The following is a 15,746-nucleotide window of genomic DNA, read 5'->3' on the forward strand; positions in this document are numbered from 1 at the left end:
CTCTGTCTCCACTGCTGCCTCAGTGAGCCCTCTCCCTAGGAATCATAAACCCAGTGTTTCAGATAAGGAATAGGTCAGGTGCTGGCTGACAGTCGTGCAGCAGCTAAGGGGACGGGGCGAGGACCGCTGGGAAGGCTGCCGTCTTCTCCACCTGATGGCTGGTTTACCAAGGTCAAGGAGATCCCGCGTGGGCAACCGTACCCAGGTGTCCTCATCCAGCAGGAGGCTGGCAATGGATGAGAGAGGGAGAAACCAGAGGGAGAAACTTGCAGGACCCCTGGTCTGTCCGTGGCCTGGAGGGACGAGGCGAGCGACATGCACTCAAGCCACGGAACGATGGACACCTTGAGACACTGACGGGGAGGATATGCGTGTGGGAGGACACAGGAAGGCCATGGATCCTCCCCCTCAGCATCACCAGAGACTTACTAAAATAAGGAGACTGAGTAGGAATAAAAAAGTAGGCCGACGACTGAAGTGCCAGGAGGCGCGGAGACAGGCTGCTGGAACGCTCGAGCAGAGGAGATGCGCGACCGTCAAGGGGCTGCATGAACACGGGGGAGGCGCAGCCAGACTACACCCGAGAACGTGTTCTGGGAGGACCTGCCCAGGCCCCATCTCTACAGCTGCTCCCCACCTCCAGCCCCTTCCAGGGCCAAGAACCGCCATGGGACCACACTGCTCCCCACTGTCCCTCCAGACCACTCACCCCTCCCTTGTGCAAAAGCCTGTCTGTCTCCTTGGAGGCTCCCGCTGCCCTGCCATGTCCACTGTCCCCTCCTGGCAGCTGTCGCTGGCCTCTAGGTCACTCCTGTTGTTCACTAAGGACGGTGGTTCCTAGTTCGCACTACCTTCTCCAACATCTGTGTCTTGCTTCAGCACACGGACCTCGAGGACCCTGACGACCTTGACTTGACCTGTGACGGCTCCATCTTTCAATTTCAAAAGCATCCCTCTCTGGCTCAAATATGCCTCCCACCGCCCCTTCATGGAGACCTCTAATTTGCTAACCCCCCTGAAGTGCCTGTCTTCATTTCCCTCTGCGTGCAGATGAAACCTCTTGCCCCACAGCCCATCCTACGGTTTCTCCAGGGCAAGCCCTCTTGACCGCCCTGCATCTCTCCCTTTCTTGTGCTCCTCTCTACAACCCCAGCTTGGCACAAGCGGCTTCGTCCTCGCTGCCCAACAGCAAGGACGGGAAGACAGCCATATGTGTACACACCCTTGCCCCCACCCCCACCTGCCGACAAACCTAAAGGCCCAGATTCCTACTCTAAACTGACCCCTAGCTCAACCCTGCCCTGCCATTCTGCTATTTCTCTAACCAACTTGCTTTTCCATGTGCCGTGATGAATGACGACTTCGTACCTTCTGGGAACACCCTCCACCCACACCCAGCCGATCGATCTCATTTCATTCCAATCAAGACAGTCCAGCTCCATCATCCCACCACAATCTAGCCCTCCTCAACCTCTTTTCTTTCCTCTTCCTCTCCCTGAGCCCCGTGATGTGCAGCACTGTCCCTCTTCCTCTCAGAGGCTCCATTCCTCCTCTTTTTTCATGGACTGTGCCCTTTCAGCACCGCCTCTCTCTACTTTGGTCCCATCAACACACTCACGCTCCGTCTCCTGCCGGAAATGCTGCCCTTGACTCCGCAGCCCTCTGCAGGGATCAGACCGTTTCTCCACACCCCTTTAGGACCAACTGCTCCCTTTGTCTGGTCCCCTGCTACCCACCCACCCAATTCCAGTCTGCCTTCCACTCCCCTCCCACCCCTTCCTGAAACTGCTCCCCTCAAAGTCACCAAAAACCTCCTGCTACGAAATCCAGGAACAGACAGTTCTGCTCTCATAAGCACTTGGCAGAGTTCACTGTCTTAAAGCAGCTTCCTCGCAACTCCTCGTCCTCTTCAACATGGCCTGCTCCTTCTCCTGAATCTGGAGACCCAGGCTTCCTCAGGGCCCCATCCTGAGCCCTCTTCTCTTTTTTTCTCTCCCTGCCTGACCTCATCAGACAAACTGCCATACCATCTTTATGCAGACGACTACAAATTTTTGTCTCAACCTGCCCGGAATGACCTTGATTCTGTCCCCTGCACAAACTTCTCTGCCCCCATCCAGGCTTTCCGTCCATCCACAAGTTGGATAACTTAAGACACAAACCGAAAAGTCATCCTTGAATCCTCTTTTCCCTCACCTCACCCCACACTCAATCCATCAGAGTGCCTGTCAGTGATGCCACCGACACCTCTCTCAAATGCATCTACTTCTCCCCTCCTCCAGCAGTGGCTCAGACCACCACCATCTCCCAGGTAAGCTACTGTGGCAGCCTCCCTCAGCTCCCACTCTCTCTCCTATCCCCTTCCAGTCCACGCTGCACACACCACCAGCCCCGGCCACGCCTTGTGAGGTGCCATCTGGCTCCTGCCCGCCTCTCCAGCGTCCTCTCCCCTTGCTTACTGGAGCCTAATGACACTGGCCTTCTCCCATTTCGAGACCATGCTCTGGTAAATTAAAGATGACTGCAAATTCTTTGCTTATCCCTCGGCCACCCCAATCGAGAAACAGAGTTTAATTCCCCTACCCTTGATGCAGGACAATCTGCCGAGATTCCTCCTCAGAACCTTAACACGTGCTACTCCCAGGAATAATACCTAGAAAACTCTTCCCACACTCCTACCTGGTACTTCTTCCTTATCTTTCAGCACACATGCTCTTCAGAGAGGGCCGGCCCTTCCAGACCACCTTAGCAAAAAGTAAAATATGTCAAGGCGAGACCTGTATCAATCTTTTATTTCCTTCTTAACACTGACATAAATGAAACAAATAAACAGGCCTCATAATTAAACTGATTACTTATCGTCCTTTCTAGAGCAAGCGTTGACATATTATTGCCCTCAGGCTGGCTACCTCCTTTTATAAAGTCAGTTTTACTGGAACACAGCTAAGCCCATGATGTGTTGTTCATTGCTACTTCTGAAACAAAAGAGCCAAGCAGAGGCTACAAAGACCACGTGGCCCACGAAGCCTGAAATATTTGCTATTTAGCCCTTTAACCCGGTGGAGAGCAAGAGCTGTGCTCTCTCATCCCTAGATCTCCAATACCTCAGATAGGTTATTTGTCCAAAAAACTGAAGGGCCTTGAGGCTCAGCTATAAGCCCTTCTTTACCTACAGGCTCTTTTGGTCAGGACAGGGCTAGACCAGGGCTGGGTCCATTCCCTTCTGATGTCCCCAGTCTAAGGAGTCCCAGATGACAGCTTTGGAGGAGATGCACCAGGACTCCAAAGGCTCAAGTCCAAGGAGACCAAGCCATTTTTTCTCACCTCTTCTGCTCAGTTTCAGAAGAGGACAGGAGGTTGGTTAGGACCCTCTACCACCTTTCAGGGGTATTTGCTTTTGCCAACACCCAGGCAAGGATCTGACCATTTTTTGGGGGAAAGGGTCCTCTGCTTCTCTGTCCTCTCCAGCAAGCATGGGCTGGGCTAGACCCTGGAGAACAGCCATATAGGTGTGTGGGCAGAGACGCTCCCCTGGTTCAGAGGCTCCTCCCCAACAAGGAGATGGCTCTGATGACAAGCCAGACCCCACACGTACTACTTCCCGGCTAACTGCACATGAGGGTTGTGGGGAGGCGTCAGCTTGTATGCGGGCACAGACGGCACATTCACGTGCCTGGGGGCTGCCATGCTGTGTGTGTGCAAACGGACAGAGAGGAGGCCGGCTCTGAGAATTTGCCAGGGCCCCTGGGATGAGCTGCAGATTTTTGCTCTGATGTTGAGAGTTGCTGGGGGGGCCCTCTGCTCAAATATACTGCACATACTTCTTTTAATATGTTATCATCTATCAGGCCCAGGCCCGGAAAAGAAAACCTTCCCCTTCCTGTCTCCCCTCCTTTGTACCAAGATCCTCATCTCGGGTTCCGTGGGTCCACAGAGGGCTGCCTCTAGCGAGGTAGGGTGATCTTCCGGGCTGTAAGAGAACCAGGTTCCACCAGTTCTAAATCCTGGAGGGCTTCCAGCAGCTGCTCCTTGGCAGCTCCGATGAAGGAATTCTCCAGGAAGGCAGGCAGGCCGCCCACACCATCCCGTAGGGTATACAGGGGCACCCGCACCAGGCCTAGCACCTGTGAAAGGAAGGAGACAGGTGACGATGAGATAGGTAGCTCACCCTACACAGATCTTTCCAGATCAGAGGTCTCATCCCTTAGCAGTCCAGCAGACCCAGGCCTGAGGACGTCCATCTTATACCTAGTGGGCCCAGATCTCCGCAAATGACCATGCCATCCAGCTTAGTAAATGCTAATCTCTCCTACATCCCTAAACCTGTTGTGCCTCTTGCCTCCAGGATGCACACCTGGCCCTACACCAGTAGTTCTCAAAAATACTCCAGACCAGCCATATCAGCACCATTTAGAAACTTTTCAAAAATGCAAATTCTCAGGTCCTTCCCTCCTTCTCCCACTGAACCAGAAGTTCTGGGAGTGGGATCAGTAATAAGCCTCCCAGCTGACCCTGATACCTGCCAAAGTTTGAGAACCATCTCCATCACGATCTTCTCCCCTACTCTCCTAGTCTAATGAAAAAGGTTCCCCACAACGTATCAGGCCATATCTTCTACCCAAGAGGGGCCTGGGGTGCAAGGCTTGGCCAAATCAATGGGGAGAAGAGAGATGTGGATAAGTGTGTTCTAGAAAAACAACTGCAGACGCCAGTAAAAGGGGGAGACTACGTTGGCTGTGGCTTGTCAACCAGATGAAAGCAGCCCAGGATCCCAACTACCGCAGGAAAGTGAGGGGGGGATCGGCTTTCGGGGCAGGGAGGCCATGGGGGTGGGGTTCCGGGGCCCGCCGCACCTCCAGCCCGTGGTCCTTGGCGCGCGGGGCGCCCATCTCCACCGCGACCAGCTGCTGGAGCGTCAGGCGCTTGGCGTAGAAGTGGGCCACGATGCGCGCCCCGGGCCCCGCGTGCGAGCTGCGGTAGTCGGCGCGCTCCACGCGGAAGTCGGCTGCGGCCTCGCCCAGCTCCTCGGTCAGCTCGCGGTTCAGCCCGGCCTCCAGACCGCCGTCATGCACGCTGACGAAGCCGCCGGGGAAGCCGAGGCGCCCATCAAAGCGCATCTGCATCTGCGGGAGAGGGAAGCGGGGTCGCCCGGGCGCCCGGCCGCCGTCCCCGGGGGAGGGGGAGGGGAGGGGCGGGCGAGGCGGCCCCTCTCACCAGGACGGCGTAACGGAGCGGGATGCGGCCGAACAGCGTCCCCGGGTCCGGCGCGTATAGCAGCGCGTGGCACGCGTGCCGCCAGCCAGACCCCAGCGCCAGGGCCTCCTCCAGCTCCAGCTTGCGGATCCCGGCCATGGCCCCGCGCTGTCCCCGCCGCAGTCCCGAGGGCCCAAAGAGGGCAGGCGGGCCCGGCTGCAGCCAATCAGGGCGGGGCTTGCAGGCCGCGGGAGCAGGCGCCGGCCGCGGGCCTCGGGGGAACAGAAAGCCTCGTCCGGGTTGGGCCCCGGGCGGGGCGGGGCGAAGGCGGCGTGGCCGGCGTCCCGGGCGCGGAGCGAGGCGGGGAGGTCACGCTTCCGTCACAGTGCCCGGCCGCGGGGCTGCGGGAGCCGGCAGGTGGCGGGGCGGGCTCGCCTGGCAGGCTGTCCCTCAGGCCGAGGCCTGCGGCTGGAGGCGGCACGGGGGCGTCAGGGAGCCGCAGCTGGTTTGGTTCGGGTGGCACACGGAGCCCGGGGCTGGGGCTGGGAAGGACTGAGGCCGAGTTGGCTTCGGAGACTTGGCCTGTCCTTGGGCAGTGGGGATGGAAAGGAGCGGTGGGTGTAAGAGCCGCCCTGCGTGGCGGAGTGGGGGGCCCGGGGACTCAGTGGCTGGTTGAATGTCGCGGGAGGGTTGTGCTAGGGTGAGGTCAGGGTTTATGGCCAGGGTGCATAGCGGCATTTTTTGAGATGGGGGATCATAGGACACGGATGGTCAGTAAGTGTATTCTAGACAAATTGAGGGTGGCGGTAGGCAGCGGATTGGACAGGTAGGATAGGATAGGATTGATGCGATTTTCTGGGGTACGGTAAGTGAGGAAAGAGCTGTGAGTGTGTGCTGTGCTCACAGGAAGGGTCAGAGGTAGAAGTGCCTAAGGGTTTCCAGACTTTACGCATACACACCAGACCCCTGAGCTGTGAAGGGAGGTGGGGCCTACTAGTGCCGGATGCTGAGGAACGGGGATGCAGAATTCCTCACCCCCGGCCAGGACTTCCGCACCTTTCCCAGGCCCCGTGCAGATAGCCCCTACACAAAGAGTCAATATTTCTTACACAAAGGAAGCGGGGAGACAGCTCCTTGAGAGGGCGTCCTTAAAGTCACAACCTGTAAGTGACAGCACATGATAGGAAAAAGCCCAAGAACCCGTCCAGACTCAGGCTTGTGACATTAGCAACTCATTTAACTCTCTCAGATCCCCAGTTGCTCATTTCTTAAGTGAAGATGATACCAACCTGTTAGAGATAGTGAAATGTTTAAAGCAGTTAGAACAGGGCCCAGCACAAATTTATTGTAGCCATCCTTGCAGTCGAGGGTAGGGGCAGAGTGATGTGTCTTATGTTAAAGACCTGTGGGTTGGAACGCAACCAACATCAGGTGTCAGCATCCTAAGGGGAGAGGGGGTGTCCCTGGCATCCTCTTTCCTAGCTTAGTCTTCTGAATAACACGGCAGAGGCAGCATCTACTAGGATCGGGCGGCTAGATCAAGGTGATGAGACTTCAAGTATGGCACAAATTCATTGGCTTGTTAGAGTTCTAGGGGGCTTGGAAATGGCCCCCGTCAAACATTGGAATCACCTTGCAAACAGCTCACAAAAACTGCCAATTCCATGGTCCCACCCCAGACCAACTGGATCAGAATCTCTGGTGGCGATTTTTAAATTTGTTTCAGGTAAACTAATAAGCAACCAGTGCCCCAACCGTTACCCCTAACACTCCAGAGACGACTTGCTTTCTCTCCTACGTGGGAGAGACATGCCCTTCCCAGAGCTTCAGGCTGTTTTTCTTTCCTGGTTGCTGGAGGAGCCTTTTAAAGATGGATTCAGCTATTTCTAAGGCAATGTGGAAAAGTCCATGAAATCAAGGCAACAGCTATATAAGGACTAATGACTCTGGAGACCAGTGCTTTCCAGTATGAAAGACTATGGAAGTTCCCGTATTGCCATCTTGCCCTCTCCAATCTTGCCATCCCTTTCCAAACTGCTCTCTGCCTCTTCACTGCTTTTCTGCCTCTGCTGGGGGAGCCCAGCCTCCATCCCCTTCCCCCATTCCACCCTCCTGAGGTTGAGTACCCAGAAGTCAAGGCTGGAGGTAGATCACTGAGCAATGCCATGTCCCTCAAGAGCTACTCCAAGTTCATAGTGGTACTCAAAACCAAAAATAACTCAGTGGTCAGCCTCAGAATATGCTAAAGAATGAATTCATTTGAAAAAGGGATTAAGAGGTACAAACTTTCTATTATAAAATAAGTCATGGAGATGAAAAGTACAGCACAGGGAGCAGAGACGGTGGTGGTATAATAATGTATGATGACAGGTGGTGACCACACTTAACACGGGGAGCACTGAGTAATGTACAGACTTGTCAAATCACTGTGTTGCACACCTGAAACTAATATATGTCAACTATACTTCAATACTAAAAAAAAAAAAAAAAAAAAATTAGGGGGCCTGGGTGGCTCAGTCAATTAAGCGTCTGCCTTTGGCTCAGGTCATGGTCCCAGGGTCCTGAGATGGAGTCCCCGCATCCATCGGGCTCCCTGCTCAGCGGGGAGCCTGCTTTTCCCTCTCCCTCTGCCACTCCCCCTATTTGTGCTCTTTCTCTCTGTTAAATAAATAAATAAAATCTTTTAAAAAAAGTTTTAAAAAATCAAAATAAAAAACAAATTAAAAACAAAGAAAATTTTGAAATTTAATAGTCTCTTTCAGACGTCAATAACACTACTAGCTTCGATTAAATGATTAGAGTCAACATTAGATGGCTACATCCTTTCTGATGATGTCATATCTTTGTGAAGCTGGATTTTTAGCAGTTGTGATGAAAAGTAAGTATGGGATAAAAATCCTTGTGGAACAGGGAATGATGGTTGAGGTGTTAGGTGGTGACAAACAGGTCCCATGTTGTCAGGACATAAACACTTACTAAGATGTTTGGACCCAACTAGTTAGTGAAATTGATAGCTATTTCTTTTGGCTTAAGGAGACTATGAAAAATGTACTGACACCCGAAATTACAGAGAACTGAGAAATTTTGGGAGACTCCGAGATCATCAATCCATTGATTCAATAAATACTATTTGAATCCCAAAATAGTGATAATGAGAAGGAGGAAAAGAATTAAGCATTTATCCTGTCTTTTTTTTTTTTTTTTTTATGGGCTGAACCTCAGGACTCTCAGATAGTTAATAAGGGGAAGTTTATAAAGGGCATTCCAGTTAAAGAAAAAAGATAGAGCCAATCATAATTTTACTGTTTTTTAAACTTTAAGTAATAGATCGTGGGGAATGGTCATCAATGATTGCTAACATCACCAAAAGAAAATCAGATATCATGTGCCACATGATGGAAGAACATACCACCTAGGATGAAATATTCTTGCCAAAAAACTGAATTTGAATCTGGATCTAACTACAGTTTTCCAAGAAATATAAAAGAAATCTTTTTTTAGTATCAGGAAGAAGCTAAAATGATCCATGTGGTAGTGGATTAGAGCTGGAGACATCAGTATGAAATTGTGTTTAGCTTAATTTAGATACAGATGGTTACATACAGAAATAGTTACAGATATGTGCATCTACAAGGGTTAGTATACACAAATTTCCTTGCTCTGTCAGCTGAGAGGGGTATAGAAGCAGGGGGACCCCAGTGGCAAAAAGCATACCCGGTGCCCAGAGCTTGACTTCCAATACCGTTTTCTAATAAAAAGGAACCAGGACTCCTTGGAGAAATGGCTGATTCAAGCACTGGGACAAGGAACATACCTGGTAGATACATGATAAACCTGGAGCATCTTGTGATGTGAGAAATCTTTTCTTTAATGAAAAAAAAAAAACCGTATTGGTGGGACTATGTCAAAGGGATGGGGGCACAGGAGCCAACTGAAAGAGCTCTCAGTAGCTAAAGCTGAAACAGTTTGAGCAGTAAAATAACGAAGTATTGGATTATAAGCCAAAGTATAAAGTAAGGATCTGTGGGTCCGTTCTGATGTAAATAACGCATAAGTAGGGGCCCCTGGCTGTCTCAGTCAGTGGAGCATTTGACTTCTGATCTCAGGGTCATGAGTTCAAGTCCCAAGTTGGGTGTAGGGCTTACTGAAAAAAATAAACATAAGTAAATAAATGAGCAGGAAGAAACATTTCCCGTGCAGAAGAATTTGAAATAATTTATACAGATACTCTGTCTTCCAGGAGGTGGAGCACAACTGACCACTCAAGTGTGAGTTGTGAATAATGACTTCCTTCCAATGAGGACAGTATGAGGAGAAACCTGACGAACCTCACTTTAGCCAGGTGAATCAAGGTCAACATCAATAGCGATAAGTCATGTTGATGGTATGCACCCTTGATAGCATGTGATGGATATGGTTCTTAATGTTAGCTGTTTTCCTCCCAGAATGACATAACCCTGATCTAATTGTGAGGAAAGCCTTAAACCCCGTAGGAGGGACATTCTACAAAATACCTGACCAGCACAGCTCAAAACTGTTAAGGTCACTGAATATGAGGAAAGTCTGAGAAACTGTCACAACAAAGGCGACCTTAAGGGTCCCTGATGACTAAATGTAATAATGGGGTATCCTGGATAGGATCCTGAATCAGAAAAAAGACATTAGATAAAAGCTAAGGAAATCTGAATAAAGTATGGACTTTGATTAATAATAATGTATTGAAATTGGTCCATTATTATAACAAATAAACCATGCTAATGTAAGATATTAATAATAGGGAAACTGGGTAGACTATATGGGAACTCTGTACTATCTTCACAACTTTTCCTGTAAATCTAAAACTGCTACAGAAAATAAAGTTTAGGGGCGCCTGGGTGGCTCAATGAGTTGAACACCCAACTCTTGATTTCGGCTCAGGTCATGATGTCAGGGTCCTGAGATCAAGCCCTGTGTTGTCAGGCTCCATGCTGAGAGAGGAGTCTGAGATTCTTTCCTTCTGCCCCTCCCCCTGCTCACTCTCTCTCTCTCAAATAAATAAATAAATCTTTTATTTAAAAAAAGTTTATTTTTTAAAAATGAGGAGGATGCCGCCAGTAAAATCTAGACTAAAAGAAACTCTACAAGACCAATGACCTGGTTTCCTCAATAAATGAATTACAAGGGGAAAAAAGAGATGGTGGCAGGATCTATACATAAAGAGATTGAGGAGACCTATCAGTTGAAGCAATTGGGCTTTATTGGGATCCCAATTTGAAGAAACAAAGAAAAAGTAAGATGGGAAATGTGACTACTGACTGGATATTTGATAGATAGCAATTACTGATACATTTTTGAGTATGATAATACTAGTATGGCTTTAAGAAAAGATTCTTTATCTTTTAGAGATATGTGCTGAAATATTTATAAATTTATGATAAAAATAATGCAGTGAGGTGGTAGTGGGTGAGAATAGAAATAAAATAGGATTGGCTGTGAATTGATTATTTCTGAAACTGAGTGATGTTCCATAACAAGGGCTTATTATATTATTCTCTTTACTTTTATACAGTTGGATGTTTTCCATAGTAAAAAGTTAAAAATAAAGACATCTCTGACTTCTCCTGAAGTTAAAGGTTATCATTTACATTTGAATAAAGCTTTGCATTTCACAAAACCCTTTCACCGACAGGATCCCTTTTGGTCCAGGAGACGGAGAAAAAGGTAAGCATCTTGGCTCACTTTTTAGGCAGAAAGAAGACTGTGACCAACCGTCTACCAGGAAATTTTAAATCATTCCACTTAATCCTCATAAAATTTTCCAGATGTTTCGAACATAGAGCCAAGGTCGGAAACCGCTGATTCTGAAGAGCGTACAGTGGGGGAGCGGGGAGGAGATGCCACAGGCTGAGAGCTGCCCACTGAGCCAGTTGGGGTTCATCCAAAAGGACTCACTGAAAGTGCTGGATGCTGGAATTATTATTTGGGGGCACTCACATATCTGGAATCAAATCCCGCAGCCTTAAAGAAGGTGGCATTCTGCAGAACGCAGGTCCAGCATTGAAAACCCCCTGCCGTGTTGTCTGGAGCTCCTCAGGTGCATCTGTGGATTGCAAGAACTTTATAGACACCTCCAGCTTCATGCCAGGACCTCCTCACCTGAATACCCCACAAGCACCCCAAATCCAACACACCCAGGATTGCACTCAGTGTTTCTCTGCCCCCATGCTCCCCCGCATCTCCTGTATCCCTGGCTCTGTGAACGGCCCAGGCACCCATGCCAGAGACCCAGGAGTCCTCACAGACGCCCTCCACTCCTCCCCACCCAAGTCAGTCCTCAGTTCTCCTGGTTCCCTTGCATTGTCTCCACAGTGCCCTGACTTCATCTTTTCTCTCCCTGATCGCACCTAACTGCCTGCCTCCAGCCTCACCCCGTTCAAACTGGCCCTCCACACAGTTTCATGATAACAGCTGGAAGCCAGGCCCTGTCACTACCTCTTCTGGGGCTGCCCCCGGCTACAGAACACAGCAGACAAACCCAACGGCTCAGATCTGAGCTTTGCCTTCTGTATGAGTGGTCTGTTACTGAATTGTATTGTGGAATGTAAACTTACTCTTTCAGTGTCCATGAGTCAGGAATTAAGGAATGGCTTAGCTGGATGGTTCTGGCTTAGGGTTTCTTGTGATGTTTTAGTGGCGATGTCAGCAAGGGCTGCAGTCAAAGGAAGGCTTGACTAGGGCTGAAGAATTTGCTTCCCCGGCAGCTCAACTTGGTGCTGGCTTTTTGGCAGAAGCCTCAATTTTATGCCACATAGATCTCTCCATAAAGTTAAGTAACTGTATATATTTAAGGTGCACAAGGCGATGTTTTGATATACTTACACATTGTGAAATGACTACCACAATCAACTTACAGCGACCATTTTCATTTGTGTGTGTGCAGTAAGAACACTTAAGATCTACCCTCTCAGCAGATTTCAAGTGCACAGTAATACAGTATTCTAACACAGTCACCGTGCTGTGCATCAGATCTCCAGAAGTACTCATCCTGCGTAACTGTAACCTTTGACCAACGTCTGCCAACCCAACCCCTGGCAACCACCATTCTACTTCCTGCTTTTATGAGCTTTGACATTTTTAGATTCTGCATAGAAGTGAGGCATCTGACTTCTGTGTCTGGCTTATTTCACTTAGCATAATGTCCTCCATGTTCACCCATGTAGAAAATGGTAGGATTTCCTTCCTTTTTAAGGCTGAATAATATTCCATTGTGTATATACATATCACATTTCCTTTACTCATTCAACTGTCGACAGACATTGCGGCTGTTTCCATGGCCTGTTGGATGCTTACCATTCAAAATTGTGTGCCTAAATGCCAGGTAGCAGATGGGAAGTCAATACACGTTGAAGTAAAATCCAAAGAAGAATTCGGCCATATCCGCGGGTGAGGCGGTGTTGGTAGGCTCCACGCTCCTGCACCGCACTGTCTGGAAACGTGCTGAAACCCAGCCTGACAGAGTTCACGGTTCACCATTTTGAAAAAGAGGATTCCTATTTTTTCTGAGAAACCACTAAATCATTTCATTAGAAGTAAACTTTCCCCCAAATTTATAAAAATCAATGCCAAAGAGAAGAAAGCCCGAGGACTTGATAAAAAGTGTTAAAAGAAGAAACAGAGCGGTGTCGGGTGTATCGGTTAGCTTATTGCCATAATAGCACAGCGTAATAAACACAGAATCCAAGGAGCCCACAGCAATGAACATTTGCTTCTGGCTCAAGAGTTTGCGGATCGCCTGGAGCAGGTCTGCTCTATTCCTCGTTGCCTGGGGTGACTCTGCAGGTCGGCTGGGGCCATTTTGCTCCCCATCTCTCATCCTCCCCCTGTGGTGCGCGGGCTAGCCGGGGAGGGCAGAGGCGCAAGACAACAAACTCTAGCGCACCTGCCAGTTTCTTGTCCCGCGCGATCACTCCGCCGAAACAAGTCTGTGGCCCAGAGTCAAGGGGGCGGGAAACCTACTCCCCTCGTGGGGGTGGGAAGACCCGTGAAGCTATAAGGGAACAGTCAGGGGTACACAAAGAGGTGAATTGGAACCAAAAGTTCAATCTTTCAGAGCAAGAAATAGTCACAATGTTTTAGAAAGAAAAAAAGTTCTAGCTCTTCGAAGACTGTCTCCCAGTCTAACCCTACAAGTCTACTTGGAAAATACTCCTCTTGAAGTGAAGATTCCAATTCTGCATAAATGCCAGTGACTTTGATATTCGTAATATATTATTTTATAATGCATATGTGTCGGACCAGATTTCTGATGTCCCGTCTGAAGTTAGGGAAGAACTGAGCTTCTCAAGGGCACTGGTGACGCTGCTTGCTTTGGAGTCACACGGGCAGGGTCAGGAAATGTGAAGGGTGTTGAGGCATCGTGAGGACTCAGAGCTTGCCTCAGAGCTCGCTCGCTTGCCTTTCCACAGCTGCCTTCTTCATGGCCCTATCAGCTTTTAGCCGACTGTCAGCTAATTTCTAGTCAAGAGTTGGCTGAAAATGGCTAAAAACGTTTACTTTTGGGGCGTGTTTGCGTGGTAGTAGTAGAATCTTGGAAGCCTAAGGAAGCCTTCAGAGATGAATCTCCAATGATGGGGCATCAGGCAGCCTGACAATCAGGCTAATGCATCCTCCTCCAAAGGTAAGAGCATCTTCCAGATTGAAAGCATTTCCATGCATTACGCTGAACCTCACTGCCAATTCCATGTGATGGAGCCTCTTACCTTATCTTACCTGCTCTTTACAGCAGTCTTCAGACATAGGCAGGAAAAGACAGAGAAAATGACTTGCCCTAGACCACACAGTAAATGGCAAGTGTGAGTCTAGAATACAAATCACCTGGTATTAAGTTGTGTTTTTTTCCTTATGCAGATTGTGGCAGAAGCATGAATTAATTAATTAACTGAGAGTGAGAGCAAGAGCGAGAGAGAGAGCAGGTGGGGGAGGGAGAGGGACAAGCAGACACTGCCCTGAGTGTGGAGCCCGACAATACGGGGCTTGATCCCACAACCCTGAGATCATGACCTGAGCTGAGCTGAAATCAAGAGTCAGAAGCTTAACCAACTGAGTCACCCAGGCGCACACTCTTTACTGTGTGTCCAAGGCTGCCTCCTCCCCTGTTCCCCACCCCCATACACACACCCCTTCTCTTTGCCTCATTTTTTCATTTTTTGCTTCTTTATCATCTCGGTGGCCTGACCTGATCTTCTGACACATTAGTTAGTGATCCCATCATCTTGAAAGAGGAGTGGGGTGTTTTCCCCCTGGAGCTACTATTTAATTTGTCAGCCTCCTTTATCCTGAGCCCACTGTGATGGCCGGACTTTATAACAGACCCAGAGCTTTCGCTCCAGCCTCAGCCCCAAATACATTAAATAATTAACTTCCATCACGCTCCTGTGTGTGCCTTATCTCCGCATCACCCAAAATAGCTGATGGCATTTCCTCTGCATAAATAGAAAGCAGAAAGGTCAATTGGTGGTTGTGAAATATATATATAATTTTACAAAGCGGCAAGCCAGCGGGGACCCTTTATTCTCTCATACCTGGGACGGTTTCATAACAGCACCTTCTGACTTCCTTAATCCCCCAGCTGGTTTCCACCCACCATCTTGCAGTTCACCCAGTGAACCACACTCTTGCAGCTCGGTTAGTGATTAATACCAGCCCTGGAGTCACCCCAAATCCAGACTGAGTCGGGCTGAAGGAGAAAGTACTTTCCCAATAGTAATAATAAAAAGCAATTTTTTTTCTAGTTACCTTCAATCTTGCCCCACCACCCTCACTCCAGTGAAGCAAACAGTGGTTTTCTCCTTTTAATCTGTTTGTTTGTTTGTTTGTTTGTTTGTTTGTTTCGTCAGTGTTTTTGGTAGTCCAGCCACAGAGCCTAAAGGGTAGAGGAACGGCCCCAACCACAGGTTCTTAAATCCAGGGTATTGTTCCCGGGCACACTCATCTGTTTGTGAAAGATGGCAGAGGTTTTTGAAATCCAGCTGTTTCTTATTCTGACCCAGCAACTCACACAGGTATTCTGTTCTAATGTTATGAAAACCATTGGCAAGAAGATTCAGGAACTTCTGTAATGTGCTACTATTGTCCCCCTCTTCCAGGTCTGTTTGAAATCTGTTTGGTCACAAAAAGGTACGGGAGCTTGAGGAGCCCTTCCTGGGGCTGACGTCTCTTCTCGGTCAGCATGATGGGAATGTCCTAGGCCCGGGGCAAACCTGATCTTCAGTGTTCTATCCTGGTAGTGGTCACAGGTTCTGGATTTGGGCTTGGACGACATGCTCAAGGTCAGAATTCTGCAGTCTCAGATTCCACCCCCAGGAAGGAGTGCATATTTGAGGCCCCTTTTTCCTGCCCCAGACACAGGGGCTGTGAGATCAGCAACATGACTATTGCCTGCCAGCCAGGGACACGTGTCTTCAGAGACGTTAGTGAGCTGAACCAGGCCCCCAGCAGAGCAGACCCAAGTACCGCTCCAAACACGGGAGGAGAGGCAACAGGCGGAAGGGTCTCAAACCGTGGTCTGAGGGTGG

At 49.3% G+C, this 15,746-nt stretch overlaps 1 protein-coding gene across 1 annotated transcript; it reads right to left on the reverse strand.

Moving 5' to 3' along the window:
• Positions 1 to 2,775: 2,775 nt before the first annotated feature.
• NUDT16 (nudix hydrolase 16) lies at positions 2,776 to 5,498 on the reverse strand. The gene is made up of 3 exons (XM_026497014.4): positions 5,215 to 5,498; positions 4,854 to 5,123; positions 2,776 to 4,124 (listed from the first exon to the last, which is right to left on the reverse strand). The coding sequence occupies exons 1-3, from the start codon at positions 5,350 to 5,352 to the stop codon at positions 3,945 to 3,947; spliced, it is 588 nt and encodes a 195-aa protein (XP_026352799.1). The 5' UTR covers positions 5,353 to 5,498; the 3' UTR covers positions 2,776 to 3,944.
• Positions 5,499 to 15,746: the final 10,248 nt, after the last annotated feature.

This window comes from Ursus arctos, unplaced genomic scaffold (genome assembly GCF_023065955.2).
Source record: "Ursus arctos isolate Adak ecotype North America unplaced genomic scaffold, UrsArc2.0 scaffold_20, whole genome shotgun sequence".
NCBI classification, from domain to species: domain Eukaryota; kingdom Metazoa; phylum Chordata; class Mammalia; order Carnivora; family Ursidae; genus Ursus; species Ursus arctos.